Raw genomic sequence first — 16,089 nt, 5'->3', positions numbered from 1 at the left:
AGCCTTTGGCAGGAAAGTTCAGCAAGCCGTGGTCCCTCCCTAAACCATTATTCTTTGGTATACCTCCTGTGTGCTGTCGTGGAGGGGATTAGAGAACATAGAACTACACTTACCGGTAGTTGAGTTTCTAAGACCCTCCACGACAGCACGGGTAATTCCCCCCCCCTAACAATTTTTGTTCATTTGACTTGTATGAATAAATAATATATCAAGCATTCACTCCATGTGGTCCTTGGAAAACACTGGGGAATAGAGGAAGGGGAGGGCTGTTTAACCTCCTGTTTCCTGTCCCTAATAAGGATGGGGAGGCAACCTTCTGTGTGCTGTCGTGTAGGGTCTTAGAAATCCAACTACCGGTAAGTGTAGTTCTATTTTTCTTTTGGAGACAAAGTCTGGGCTTGCTATTGTAGTATAGAATCATAGAATGGTAGAGTTGGAGGGGACGTCCTGTGTCATCTGGTCCAACCCCCTGCTCAAAGCAGTATTCACTTGGGCTAGGTTCACATTAGCGTCTGAGTCCGCAGCGTATCATCCGCATGCACAAACGCATGCAAAACGCATATTTATGCAGCGTTTATGTGCATCATCTTACGCATGACGGAAAAAACTCTGCGTATGCATGCGTTTGTGTCACGCCGTGTCGACATACTCACCCGGCCTCCACTCCCACACCATCTCTGCATACTCACCTGGCCATCGCTCCCACGCCGCAGCCCCTCGCTGTTCTACAGCCACAGCAGTCACCTCTGACAGGCGCGCGGCCGACGGCGTCTCTGTATGCAATGCGCCATAGGCCGCGGCCGCGCCTCCCTTCTACTTCTTGTGCTCCGGCTATGCCCTGACCCGGAAGCACCCTCTGACCAATGGCAGACCAGACAGAGGCATATCAGGCCGCTTCTCCCTGAGGGAGGCGCCCGATCGTTGTGTTTCCTAGCACACTGGGCCCCGATTCTTCGTGTGCTCTCTGCAGTCTCACAGTCCCGTTCTCTGGTGCTCCCTGCAGCAGCCTCGCAGTCCTGCTATCCGTGTTCCCTGCTGTCCTCCGTCCTGCCTCCGGTGTTCCTGCTCCAGTCCTGCCGTCCTACTCCAGTCCTGCCTCCGGTGTTCCTATTCCATCCTGCTCCAGTCCTGCCGTCCTACTCCAGCCCTGCCTCCGGTGTTCCTCTTCCATCCTGCTCCAGTCCTGCTGTCCTACTCCAGTCCTGGCTCCGGTGTTCCCGTTCCAGCCTGCCCCAGTCCTGCCATCCTACTCCAGACCTGCCTCCGGTGTTCCCGTTCCATCCTGCTCCAGTCCTGCCGTCCTACTCCAGTCCTGCCTCCGGTGTTCCTGTGCCATCCTGCTCCAGTCCTTCTCTCCTACTCCAGTCCTGCCTCTGGTGTTCCTGTTCCATCCTGCTCCAGTCCTTCCGTCCTACTCCAATCCTGTCTCCTGTGTTCCTGCTCCAGCCATCCCTCCACGTTCCAATCTACAGTCTTACTCCACTCCTGTTTCCTGTGTTTCAGCTCTGTCCTATCATTTACACTTCAGTCCCACTCTCCTCCTCCAGTCCATCCTGAGCCGCCCCTCTCAGTACCGGCTACCATGGCACTCGAACCCCTGGGCCTGCTCCTAACGGTCCCTGTATAGGGGTCGCTTCCACCTGGCAACTCGCCCGGGGCCCCACGGTGCCACGGCCCAGAGAGTCCACTCCTGTAGATTCCGGCTCCAGACCAGCCACGCTAACAGTTTGTATGCTTTTTTGCATGCATTTGCGTTGTTTATGTGCATGTGTTGGATATGACACCAGACAAAAATGGGCATGTCTCATGTGATTTCTATATGTATTTTGAATAACGCATGCGTACACGTCCTTGCGTACTCATGCGTTCCCATAGACAGTAATGCGTTTTTTTGATGCTCTCATCCGCATGCCTGTGCATATTTGACGCCTCAAAAAATGCATCATTTGCTCGCTGCGAAATGACGCATGCATACGCAAAAGCATGCAAACGCATGTCCCTGCGTACACCAATGTTAAATATATGTATGCATGATGCATGCGGATCTATGGAGATCAAACGCTGCGCACACAGACGCAAATGTGAAACCAACCTAAATCATCCCAGACAGATGTCTGTCCAGCCTCTGAAGACTTCTATTGAAGGAGAACTCACCAAATCGTGGCAGCCTGTTCACTCATTGATCACTCTAACTGTCAAAAAGTTTTTTCTAATATCTAATCTGTCTCCTCCCATTCAGTTTCTTCCCATTGCTTCAAGTCGTTTCTTGTGCAAATGAGAATAAAGATGATCCTTCTACAGTGTGACAGCCCTTGAGATTGAGATATTTGTAGACAGCATTTCTCCTGCAGTAAGCCACAGTCACATTTGAATTCAATATGTATTTCCTGTTAACAAAGACACTTTCACTTTGCTATCTATGTGTTAACACAGGTACTCTATTGTTGTCCAGCACTCTGTAAAGAGCTCTGTCTCAGTTACCTGTCCAAACTATAACTTTGTCTACACACAACAGAGATCCTCCTTGTTACTGCCATGGACTTTTATTTTAACAGGAGCTTCTTCATGTTAAGATTTCCTGCTCCTTATGTCCATTGTACTAATCTGAGTCTAAGAGATTTAAACTGTCACTCAGATTTCCAGTGATGAAGAAAACAGCTGAGAGGGAAGAAAGGAGGGAGGGAGGCGAACACCACCTTCACTAGGGGCTTAGAGATTTTAATATTTTCTATGACAGGTACAGTGCTGTGCAAATTAATTGGGACAAAGCATTTTTTTTTTAAAATCCTAAGTTGGTTACCAGTCACACCTGTTCAAGGCAGTTAAAACTGGTTTAAATCACTGACTGGTAACCAACTTAGGATTTTACTTAAAAAAAAAAAAAAAAATGCTTTGTCCCAATTAATTTGCACAGCACTGTAGGTCACTCACCAGACCCTGCGTTCTAATGGCGAAGAAAGATAACTGTTACTGACCTGATCCTGCTGTCGGGTGGAGAGGAGAGATGAGGGTTACACACCAAATTCTGCTATCACATGGAGAGGAGAGATGAGGGTTTGGGTACGTTCACACTTGGCGACGCACCAACGATTCCGACAACGATATGACCTGGATCGCTGGTGCGTCGCTACGTGGTCGCTGGTGAGATGTCAAACAGTCAGATCTCACCAGCGACGCAGCAACGATACGGAACGATACGACAGTCGTTGGGACCCTGTCTCTCAGACCTCTAGTATTGAGGTCGTTTGTCGTTGTCCCTGTCAAACACAGTGATGCATGCTGTCCAGCGGGACACCAGCGATCAAAAAATGGCCCAGGACATTCGAGCCCGATCACCGCTATGTGTCACACGTACTATGTGTCACACGTAGCGAGATCTTTGGTGACGCAACAGCGATCTCGCTATGTGAGACGGGGGCTTACCACACGAAATCCTGTTATCACATGGAGACGAGAGAGAAGGTTTACACACCAGGCCCTATCTTCAGATGGAGAGGATAGATGAGGGTTTCACACCACATCCTGCCATCACATGGAGAGGAGAGGTGACGGTTACATACCAGATTCTGTCAGGTGGAGAGGAGAGATCAGGTTCACACACGGGATCCTGCCATCAGATGGAGAGGAGAGATGAAGGTTACATACCAGATCATCCGTCAGATTGAGAGCAGATATCAACCTAATCAAGTAAACCTTAGACACACGTACTAGAGTGTTCCCTTACCAAACTCATGTAGCAGAGGAAAGTCCCCCCCCCCCCCAGAAAGATTAGGTCCTCTATTTAGGACTGTCCAGTTTTCCAGTATTCTTAGTTGGTGGAGGAGCCCCTCTACTAGTCCAGGGCACTGCTCTGTATTCAGCTCTTGTTTTATACAAATGTTGTAACCAAGTTTCAGCCACCATGTCTGCTCCCATAGCAGTTGTCACAGACAATGGCGTATGCATGTAATCCAATATAGGCAATGTATATCTTGATTGTGGCTCTGGTCTTCTGATATGAATGTACAGGATGAGCAGAATTGTTGGAGTTATTCAGAACAGTGATGGCGCGTGATCACCCAGACCATAATAATTGTGGTTGTGTTTTGCACAGATGGAGTACAAGAAAGCGGTGAGCAGTAATCAGTGGCACCGGAGGTTGGAGTTCCCAGGAGGAGAGATTATTATCATGCACAATCCTAAGGTGATTCCTTCCGATCCCTGCACCCATCTCTTCCCATCATGAGTAAACTGACCTGTTACAAAATTGCGCCAATCTCACACGACAGGCGAGCCCCATCGTCCCGTTAAACACATATGATAGGCCAGGGCGATTTAACAATGTTGTCGACTACTGGAGCCATAGTGGCACGCACAGCAGTTGTAGTTCTACCTTGGGTAACTTTCAGGCGGGGTAGACTTATTAAACTGGCAGGCCATATAATGGACAGATATAACTGGTATAGCTCACTTCCGCTATCACATGGATCCTGCACAGGACAGGGCACATACTATGGTAATGGTGGAATCTGAGATGCTGCCGGCACAATCTGTGCTATGACACACTCCATAAGATGAAACCCATGCAGATGGAGTTCAAACCATTCCTCCTCTCTGTACTGAAGTGTCTCGTGTCAGCCATGTATACACTGTGGTGTAGTGACCACTGTGTCCGCTAGGGGGGCGCTGTGTGGGTGTCCTAGGAGAGAAGATGAATGGCAGAATCCTGAATGACCGTTATGTATCTCAAGGTGGGTGGCCTTGAGATGGAGACTTGTGTGTGTGTGTGTTGATCAGCAGTGATACTGCTGATATGCTGTTTCAATGTGTCAGGGAGAAGTCTCCAGGTAGCTGGGGAGACGGGCCGTCCCAGTTACCTACAAACCCACCCAGGGGGTGAGTTTAACCCCTTCACGACCAGTGACACAGCATATGCGTCATGAAAGTCGGTGCCATTCCGACCAATGACGCATACCCTGTGTCATGACTTCAAAGCCCCCATGCGGGTTGGGTGACCTAGGTCACTGAAAGGTCACCCGACCCGCAGATACAGGGGGCTTTGTACTTCACCACGGGGGGCATGGCTTTGCCCCCATGTGGCTACGATCGCTCTGATTGGCTGTTTCACTTTTAACAGCCAATCAGAGCGATAGTAATATTTCATCAATGAAAATTGATGAAATATTACAATAGAGCCGTGTCCGACGCTGCTGTAGCATCGGACATGGCTGGTGACACCTATCCAACCCCCCCACCGGTTAACGGGGGCGATCTACCCCCCGCCACTGAATGACAGCGGCGATGTGATAAACTCTCACAGTGATCAAAATAAAATGAAAAGTAAATAAACCCCCCCGATTATCACCCCCATAGGCAGGAACAACTAATAAAGTAAAGAAATTAGTTTTATTTTTATTTTTCCATTAGGGTTAGGGTTGGAAAGAGGGTTAGGGTTGGAACAAGGGTTAGGGTTGGAATTAGGGTTAGGGTTGGAATTAGAGTTAGAATTAGGGTTCGGGTTGGAATTAGGGTTAGGCTTGTGGTTGGGATTAGGGTTAGGGGTGTGGAAAATTTTTTATTTTTTTATTTTCACGTCTCTGCGTTATAACCTTCTGTGAAGCATTTGGGGGTTCAAAGTGCTCACCAGGCATCTAGATAAGTTCCTTGGGTGGTCTAGTTTCCAAAATGGGGTCACTTGTGGGGGGTTTCTATTGTTTAGGCACATCAGGGGCTCTGCAAATGTAATGACGACTGCAGACCATTCCATCAAAGTCTGCATTTCAAAACATTACTACTTCCATTCTGAGTCCTTACGTGTGCCCAAACAATGGTTTCCCCCCATATATGGGGTACCAGCGTACTCAGGACAAACTGGACAACAACTCTTGGGGTCTAATATATCCTGCTACCCTTGTGAAAATTAAAAATAGCGTGCTAAAAAATCATTTTTGAGGAAAAAAAAATTTTTATTTTCACTGCTCTGTGTTATAAACTTTTGTGAAGCACTTGGGGGTTCAACGTGCTCACTACTCATCTAGATAAGTTCCATAAGGGGTCTAGTTTCCAAAATGAGGTCACTTGGGGGGAGCTCCAATGTTTAGGCACACAGGGGCTCTCCAAACGCGACCTGGTGTCCGTTAACGATTGGAGATAATTTTCCATTCAAAAAGTCAAATGGTGCTCCTTCCCTTCTGGACCCTGCCGTACGCCCAAACAGTGGTTTATGACCACATATGAGGTATCGGTGTGCTCAGGAGAAATTGCCCAACAAATAAGTTCCTTGGGGTGGTCTAGTTTCCAAAATGGGGTCACTTGTGGGGGAGCTCCAATGTTTAGGCACACAGGGGCTCGCTCTCCAAATGCGACATGGCAACCGCTAAATATTCCAGCATATTTTCCATTCAAAAAGTCAAATGGCGCTCCTTCCCTTCTGAGCCCTGCCGTGCACCAAAACAGTGGTTTATGACGACATATGAGGTATCGGTGTACTCAGGAGAAAATGCCCAACAAATTTTAGGATCCATTTTATCCTGTTGCCCATGTGAAAATGAAAAAATTGATGCTGAAAGAAAATTTTTGTTGGAAAAATTAAAATGTCCATTTTTTCTTTCCACGTTGCTTTAGTTCCTGTGAAACACCTGAAGGGTTAATAATCTTCTTGAATGTGGTTTTGCGCACCTTGAGGGGTGCAGTTTTTAAAATGGTGTCACTTTGGGGTATTTTCTGCCATATAGGCCCCTCAAAGTGACTTCAAATGTGAGGTGGTCCCAAAAAAAAATGGTTTTGTACATTTTGTTGTAAAAATGAGAAATCGCTGGTCAACTTTTAACCCTTATAACTTCCTACCAACAAAATATTTTGTTTCCAAAATTGTGCTGATGTAAAGTAGACATGTGGGAAATGTTGTTTAGCAACTATTTTGTGTCGCATAACTCTCTGGTTTAACCCCTTCACCCCCAAGGGTGGTTTGCACTTTCATGACCGGGCCAATTTTTACAATTCTGACCACTGTACCTTTATGAGGTCATAACTCTGGAACGCTTCCATGGATCCCGGTGATTCTGACATTGTTTTCTCGTGACATATTGTACTTCATGTTAGTGGTAAAATTTCATTCAAATAACTTGCGTTTATTTGTGAAAAAAATGGAAATTTGGCAAAAATTTTGAAAATTTCGCAATTTTCCAACTTTGAATTTTTATGCCCTTAAATCACAGAGATACGGCACACAAAAAACTTGATAAGTAACATTTCCCACATGTTTACTTTACATCAGCACAATTTTGGAACCAAAATTTTTTTTTTGTTAGGAAGTTATAAGGGTTAAAAGTTGACCAGCGATTTCTCATTTTTACAACACCATTTTATTTTTAGGACCACATCACATTTGAAGCCACTTTGAGGGGTCTATATGAAAGATAATACCCAAAAGTGACACCATTCTAAAAACTGCACCCCTTAAGGTGCCCAAAACCACATTCAAGAAGTTTATTAACCCTTTAGGTGCGTCACAGGAATTTTTTTGAATATTTAAAAAAAAATGAACATCTAACTTTTTTCATAAAAAAAATAATTCAGGTTCAATTTTTTTTATTTTACCAAGGGTAACAGGAGAAATTGGAATGCAAAAGTTATTGTGCAATTTGTCCTGAGTACGCAGATACCTGATATGTGGGGGGGAACGACTGTTTCGGCGCATGGCAGAGCTCAGAATGGAAGGAGCGCCGTTTGACTTTTTCAATGCAAAATTGGTTGGAATTCAGATTGGACGCCATGTCACGTTTGGAGAGTCCCTGATGTACCTAAACAGTGGAAACCCCCTACAAGTGACCCCATTTTGGAAACTAGACCCCCCAAGGAACTTATCTAGATATGTGGTGAGAACTTTGAACCCACAGGGGCTTTACAAAAGTTTATAACGTACAGCGGTACAATTAAAAAATCATATTTTTTCCACAAAAATGATCTTTTCACCCCAATTTTTATTTTCCCAAGGGTAACAGGACCCTAAAAGTTATTGTGCAATTTGTCCTGAGTACGCTGATACCCCACATGTGGGGGGTAAACCACTATTTGGGCACATGGCAGAGCTCGGAAGGGAAGCAGCGCCATTTGACGTTTTTGGCTGGAATTGAGATCGGACACCATGTCGCGTTTGGAAAACCCCTGATGTACCAAAACAGTGGAAACCCCCCACAAATGACACCATTTTGGAAACTAGACCCCCTAAGGAACTTATCTAGATGTGTGGTGAGAACTTTGAACCCTCATGGGCTTCACAGAAGTTTATAACATAAAGCCATACAATTAAAAAATCATATTTTTTCCACAAAAATGATCTTTTCACCCTCAATTCTTATTTTTCCAAGGGTAACAGGACCCTAAAAGTTATTGTGCAATTTGTCATGAGTACGCTGATGCCCCACATGTGGGGGTAAACCACTATTTGGGCGCATGGCAGAGCTCGGAAGGGAAGCAGCGCCATTTGACGTTTTTGGCTGGAATTGAGATCGGACACCATGTCGCGTTTGGAAAACCCCTGATGTACCAAAACAGTGGAAACCCCCCACAAATGACACCATTTTGGAAACTAGACCCCCCAAGGAACTTATCTAGATGTGTGGTGAGCACTTTGAACCCCCCAGTGCTTCACAGAAGTTTATAACGCCCGGGCGTGAAAATAAAAAATTCGTATTTTTTCCACAAACATGATCTTTTAGTCACCATTTTTTTATTTTCCCAAGGGTACCAGGAGAAATTGGACCCCAAAAGTTGTTGTCCAATTTGTCCTGAGTATGCTGATACCCCATATGTGGGAGAAAACTACTGTATGGGCACACGTCGGGGCTCGGAAAGGAAGTAGTGACGTTTTGGAATGCAGACTTTGATGGAATGGTCTGCGGGTGTCATGTTGCCTTTGGAGAGCCCCTAATGTACCTAAACAGTGGAAACCCCCCACAAATGACCCCATTTTGAAAACTAGACCCACTAAGGAACTTATCTAGATGTGAGGTGAGCACTTTGAACCCCCAAGGGCTTCACTGAAGTTTATAATGCCAGGGCATGAAAATAAAAAAGTCGTATTTTTTCCAGAAACATGATCAATTAGTCCCCAATTTTTTCATTTTCCCAAGGGTAACAGGAGAAATTGGACCCCCAAAAGTTGTTGTCCAATTTGGCCTGAGTACGCTGACACCCCATATGTGGGAGAAAACTACTGTATGGACACACGTCGGGGCTCGGAAGGGAAGCAGTGACGTTTTGGAATGCAGACTTTGATGGAATGGTCTGCGGGTGTCATGTGCGTTTGGAGAGCCCCTGATGTACCTAAACTATTGAAACTCCCCACAAGTGACCCCATTTTGGACACTAGACCCCCCACGGAACTTATCTAGATGTGTGGTGAGCACTTTGAACCCCCAAGTGCTTCACAGAAGTTTATAACACTCGGACGTGAAAATAAAAAAATCATTTTTTTCCACAAAAATGATATTTTTGCCCCCAATTTTTTATTTTCCTAAGGGTAACAGGAGAAATTGGACCCCAAAAATTGTTTTGCAATTTGTCCTGAGTAGGCTGATACCCTACATGTGGGGGTAAAACACTGTTTGGGCGCATGGCAAAGCTTGGAAGGGAAGGAGCACCATTTGACTTTTTCAACTCAGAATTGGCTGGAATTGAGATAAGACGCCATGTTGCATTTGGAGAGCCCCTGATGTGCCCAAACAGTGGAAACCCCCAATTATAACTCCAACCCTAACCCCAACACACCCCTAACCCTAATCTGAGCCCTAACCCTAGCCCTAACCCTAGCCCTAGCCCTAACCCTAGCCCTAACCCTAAGGCTGTGTGCACACGCTGCGGATTTTGCTGCGGTTCCGCAGCAGTTTTGGCCGCTGCGGACCAGCAGCAGTTTTTGCTGCGGTGTACAGTACCATGATTCCCTATGGGAATCAAAAACCGCAGTGCAGACGGTGCGGAATTTTCCGCGCGGATTATCTGCGGTTTTCAATCCGCAGAAAGAATTGACATGTCAATTCTTTCTGCGGATTCTCCTGCGGTTTGCCATCTCCTCTATTGAGGAGATGAAAAACCGCAGGACAAAACCGCAGAGCAATCCGCAGGTAAAACCGCAGGTCTTTTGACCTGCGGTTTCACCTGCGGATTTTACAAAATCCGCGCGGATGAATCCGCACCTAATCCGCAGCGTGTGCACACAGCCTTACCCTAACGGGAAAATGGAGATAAATACTTTTTTTTTTAGTTTTATTATTTTTCCCTAACTAAGGGGGTGATAACGGGGGGTTTGACTTACTATTTATGGCGGTTTTTATGTTTGGCGGCTGTCACACGCTAAAAGACGCTTTTTATTGTAAAATAGTTTTTGCATCACCACATATTGAGAGCTATAATTTTTCCGTATTTTGACCCACTGAGTCATGTGAGGTCTTATTTTTTGCGGGACGAGTTGACGTTTTTATTGGTACCATTTTCGGGCACGTGACATTTTTTGATCGCTTTTTATTCCTATTTTTGGGACGCAGAATGAACAAAAAACAGCATTTCATGAATTTCTTTTGGGGGGTGCGTTTACACCGTTCCGCGTGCGGTAAAATTGATAAAGCGGTTTTATTCTTCGGGTCAGTACGGTTACAGCGATACCTCGTTTAGGTCTTTTTTTATGTTTTTGTCGGTTTTATGCAATGAAAACTATTTTATATAAAACATAATTATTTTTGCATCGCTTTATTCTGTGAGCTATAACTTTTTTATTTTTTCGCTGATGATGCTGTGTGGTGGCTCGTTTTTTGCAGGACAAGATGACGTTTTCAGCGGTACCATGGATATTTATATGCGTCTTTTTGATTGCGCGTTATTACACTTTTTGTTTGGCGGTATGATAATAAATCATTATTTTTTTGCTTCGTTTTTTATTTTTTAAGGGGTTCGCTAAAAGGGTTAACTAATGGGACAGTTTTATAGGGCGGGTCATTACGGACGTGGCGATACCTAATATGTGTACTTTTATTGTTTTTTTTTTTTATTTCCAAAAAATGGATTTATTGAGGGAATATTTTTTTTTTTTCTAATTTATTTGGCGATTTTTTTAAATTTATTTTTACATTTTTTTTTAATTTTTTTTTTTACTTTATTACATAGTCCCAGGTAGGACATCACTGTCCTGTGACAGATCGCTGATCTGTCACATCACAGATCACTGTGACAGATCAGCAATCTGTCACAGGCATTGAAGAAGACTTCCTCTTGCCTGCGCTTTGCAGGCACTGAGGAAGCCAGCTTCCTCAGGTCCCCGAAGGCCCCCGTCGCCATCTTGGATTCGGGGGCCTGGAGGATAGGAGCCCCCCGCAGCAGCGCTGCACATTGCGCTGCCGTGGGGGGCTCAGGGAAGCACGGAGGGAGCCCCCTCCCTCCCGATGCTTCCCTTTAACTCCCGGTACACCGCGATCATGTTTGATCGCGGTGTGCAAGGGGTTAACGTGTCGGGGGCGGTCCGTGACCGCCCCTGACACATAGTGCCGGGTGTCAGCTGTGATAATCAGCTGACACCCGGCCGCGATCAGCGGCGCTCACAACGTGGGCGCCGCTGATCGCGGTAGACGTACTATCCCGTCCACGGTCATACGGGCCCGGGTACCGTGGACGGGATAGTACGTCGGATGTCAGGAAGGGGTTAACAGAATAAAAATTCAAAATTTGAAAATTGCGAAATTTTCTAAATATTCACCAAATATCTGATTTTTTCACAAATAAACGCAAAAATTATCAACCTAAATTTACTACTAACATGAAGCCCACTATGTCACGAAAAAACATTCTCAGAATCGCTAGGATCCGTTGAAGCGTTCCTGATTTATTGCCTCATAAAGGGACAAAAAATTGCCTGGTCATGAAGGTCAAAATAGGCTTGGTCATGAAGGGGTTAAGAACGCTATTGTAAAGTGTGTATGAGTGGTTGAAAAACCTGTGATGAGGTCATAGCCATGTGACCCGGTAGGTGTGGCTACGGACCATATAAGGTGGCCAGGGTAGGTCACATGAGGTGAATGCAGGGACCTGGTTGGTCCGTTTTGGAAGGTCCCGTCTGAGAGAGATGGGGCTGCCTTCTGACAGCAAGTGAACGCTGTGTTGAATGGCTGCACGTGCCTGGTAATTCCCTGGAGGGAATGGACGTCTGCAGCGTGGTGAAGGAACCATGAGTGAACCCTGACGGGTGAGATAACGGAGGCTGAAGAGCCTGTGTGTGCATAACCTGTGTGACCACAGGGATTACAGAGCTGAACTCTTATCATGGACGCTATGCTGAATCTATGAAGTTTATGTTACTGCTTTGGGTTTATGATGCCTAATAAACCGCATGGACTATGATTGTTTTGTGGAAAACCCGTGCCAGATCTGGTTTTGTGGCTGCTAAGCGAGTATCCCCTACTTGAATGAGAGTGCTACCTTACAACACATATACATTTTCTGCCGAACGTGGCTACAAGAACCTTTCTGCTCCGCACATGGCTGCAGCATGTGCACTAGGGGGATATATATGGGGGATTTATATTAGGATATATTCCTTTCCAATAGAGAGAAACAGCTATAAAGCCAAGTTCATTCAAGCGCAAAACAAAAAGTAAATTTTTCATCCAAAAAAGCCCCAAAGATTAATCTGCATTGTCACGCTTATGGCATCTGTTTCCGTTTTTACATAGCAGAAGTTTTTTAAATTCACAAGTCTAAATATCGTTTCCTGAGTTAAAGAATTGCAGTGTGTCCATAACAGTCCGCTGCTATATGGTTGATCCTTGTGGGATTAGAGTTATTCTTGCACCCATACACATGAATAAACGAGTACCGTCAGAATGCGAGAGAGACTAGTGCATGATGCGTTTTTTTTTTTTCTTCTGCTCACTTTCGGTTTGGGGAAAAAAAAAAATTACTGAACAACCCTATTAATTACCATTTGCCCAAGTGTTGTCAGAGGTTTTCACGGACAGCCCTGGCCAAAAATCCTGTTGTTTGAAAGTCGTTGACTCCAGTCCTGTGTCCAATCTGCAGGTGATCGTCCAGTTCCAGCACAGCGCCATTCCGGATGAGTGGGGCACCCCTCAGGATGGTCAGGCCAGACCGCGAGTAGTAAAGAGGGGCGTAGACGACCATGACGACATACCAGACGGTAATCTAGCCCTGCAGACTTTATTCTATATGCACTTAGTAGTCACCTTCACCTTTTGGGTACAGCATTCTCCAATATCATTCTGGGACCACAGGGCAGAAGCGAGCAGAGATATGGGGAAAATTAATGGTTGGATGGTTGTCCACTGAACTGTGTTGACCTTGAGGAAACCTAGTTAGCAAGGCCGAAAAAAGCCATGAGTCCATCCAGTTCAGCCTATATTCCATCAGAATAAATCCCCAGATCTACGTCCTTCTAAAGAATCTAATCACTGTAAGATACAATATTGTTACGCTCCAGGAAGACATCCAGGCCTCTCTTGAACCCCTCGACTGAGTTCGCCATCACCACCTCCTCAGGCAGGGAATTCCAGATTCTCACTGCCCTAACAGTATATAATCCTCTTCTATGTTGGTGGAAAAACCTTCTCTCCTCCAGACGCAGAGAATGCCCCCTTGTGACCGTCACCTTCCTTGGTATAAACAGATCCTCGGAGAGATATTTTGCATTGTCCCCTTATATACTTATACGTCTTTTTTTCTAGACTAAATAATCCTAGTTTTGCTAGTCTCTCTGGCTAATGTAGTTCCCCCACCCCCTTTATTAATTTTGTTGCCCTCCTTTGTACCCGCTCTAGTTCCATTACATCCTTCCTGAGCATCGGTGGCCAAAACTGTACACAGTACTCCATGTGCAGTCTAACCAGGGATTTGTACAGAGGCACATTTTGTTTTTCTCTAATGCATTGGGGGGTTAAAATGACCCTATTGTTTAACAATCACCTTTTGTACTTTTAACTCCTTATTGACCGCCGATACACAAACAAAGGTGGACGCTAAGGGACATTATTCCTTCATTGGCGTTTTAAAACTGCAATTGGCAATAAGGTACCAGTGCCCCCCAGAGTCAGATAATCTGAGGTTTCAACTACTGGCAGTTGCTGAGACTGTGGAGAGCATGATCAGAGTTGGTTTTTCCAATCCCTGATCACGTGATTGCCGTTATTCAATGAATAACGGTGATCACATAAAAACATCCCTGTGATCAGATGTGAAAATAATTTCTCTTCTGACATGATATAACATGCCAGAGGAAAGAGAAATGATCTCCTCAGGCGCCCCACAATACCTTGGTACCGGATCTGCCATCCCCGCCCTCCCTCTTTCTTGTCCTCAAGCAAAATGGTAGGCCCTTGCGCAGTGCACCCATCAAGATCTGCCTGGCTGCACCCGGTAACCTCAGGGATTTTTTTTCTGTTGGCTCCTGACTGTGAATAGACCCTATGACAGTGATCTAAAGCCCCAATAATATTAAATATGGCGGTGCTTGGGCTGTACCTCTGTCTTCTGTCCTTGTAGTTGTTCTGAGAGAGAAGACATGTAACTACGTCTGAGTGCAGAGGAAAAAAAAAAAATCACATTTATAGCTGGATTTCAATAAATCCTTCTCCAATCTTCTAATAATCCCCTTGATTATCCCCAGTGTAATCCCCCTAGTCAGATATTTTTTTTTGTATTTTAGCATTTACATTTCTTCATTCTTTGCCTCTTAGGGTATGTGCACACGTAGTTTTTAGTTGCTGCGGATTTTTCCCCGTGGATTTTGTAAAATCCGCAGGGAAATTTCAGGTCAAAAGACCTTTGGTTTACCTGCGGATTGGTCTACGGTTTTGCCCTGCGGTTTATTACCTCTACAATGGAGGAGATGGTAAACTGCAGCGGAATCCGCAGAAAAGAAGTGACATGTCATTTCTTTCTGCGGATTTGAAACTGCAGCAAAACGCGTGGAAAATTCCACAGCATGTGCACAGCGGTTTCCATTTTACACAGAGTAAAATGGTACTGTACTGTACAATGCAGCAGATTCTGCTGCGGACCCGCAGAGCCAGAAACGCTGTGGATCCGCAGCAAAATCCACAACGTGTGCACATGGCCTTAGGGTGTTTTCAAAAGTTACAAAAAAATATACAGAAGGCAGACACCTTTGATGAGCATGCAACATCTCTTGGTTTTGATGGCCTCCTGCAATTTCTACAGCAGTGAAGCATAGTATGTCCCAGTGATCATGGTACCCTTTGCTATGAAATCCATCAATACTACTCCATGATGGTCCCAAAATACTGTGAGCATGATCTCGCCTGCCGGAGGTTGGGCACGTGCCTTCTTTGGAGGTGGTGAGTCATGATGCTTCCATTGCATTGACTGGACTTTATTCTCAGGATCATAGTGATGGACCAAGCTTTCATCCTATGTGATCAGTCTGGAAAAGACCTCCTGTTTGCCATGGCATATCGTCAATAGATCCTGAGCGCATTTGACTCGTTCCTGCTTCTGGAAAGGTGTGAGCAGCCGAGGAACCCAGCGAGCGGATACCTTATGCATGTGAAGATGGTCTGGAATGATTTTTTTTCCACGGACCCCACACTAAAATTGACATTTTGGGCATGGTGGCAAATGGTTACGCGGCGGTTTTCCAAAATGGCAAATTCCACTTGCTTGATGCTATGTTCATCAACAGCAGAGTGGTGTCGCCCTGGAATTGGAACTGTTTGCACCAAAGTCCGACCACATTGGCATTGACGATGCCAGTTCTTGACTACATCATGATGGGGAATCATCACCATAAACCTCTTTCATCTCATCTCATCGAACGTCTTTTTTGGTGAGCAGCCTTTCAAATTCCTTTACTTGAAATGCCGCTCACCAAAGAAGACGTTCGAGGAGATGAAAGAGGTTTATGGTGATGATTCCCCATCATATGATGTAATCAAGAACTGGCATCGCCAATGCCAATGTGGTCGGACTTTGGTGCAAACTTGATGACTGCTTTGTATTCCACTGGGTCCATTATTAAACTTTGCACCACTTCAGCACCTGTAAAATCAACACCGTTATCAGTTCTGAGCTGCAAATTGGCACATAACCAAT

The 16,089-nt window shown here is 45.3% G+C and overlaps 1 protein-coding gene across 3 annotated transcripts in view; it reads left to right on the top strand.

Moving 5' to 3' along the window:
• The window catches only part of SEC23IP (SEC23 interacting protein), a 335,045-nt gene that overhangs the window by 65,475 nt on the left and 253,481 nt on the right, over positions 1-16,089 (top strand). For all 3 annotated transcript variants that reach the window (XM_073564270.1, XM_073564269.1, XM_073564268.1), the window contains exons 5-6: positions 4,094-4,183; positions 13,045-13,162. In XM_073564270.1, coding sequence (XP_073420371.1) covers positions 4,094-4,183; positions 13,045-13,162 — 208 coding nt within the window. The remainder of the gene's footprint in view (positions 1-4,093; positions 4,184-13,044; positions 13,163-16,089) is intronic.

This window comes from Dendrobates tinctorius, unplaced genomic scaffold (genome assembly GCF_039654945.1).
Source record: "Dendrobates tinctorius isolate UK_male_01 unplaced genomic scaffold, ASM3965494v1 ptg000443l, whole genome shotgun sequence".
In the NCBI taxonomy this organism is placed as follows: Eukaryota; Metazoa; Chordata; class Amphibia; order Anura; family Dendrobatidae; genus Dendrobates; species Dendrobates tinctorius.
The sequence above is the reverse complement of the archived record's forward strand: the minus strand, read 5'-3'. Positions and strand labels throughout refer to the sequence as shown.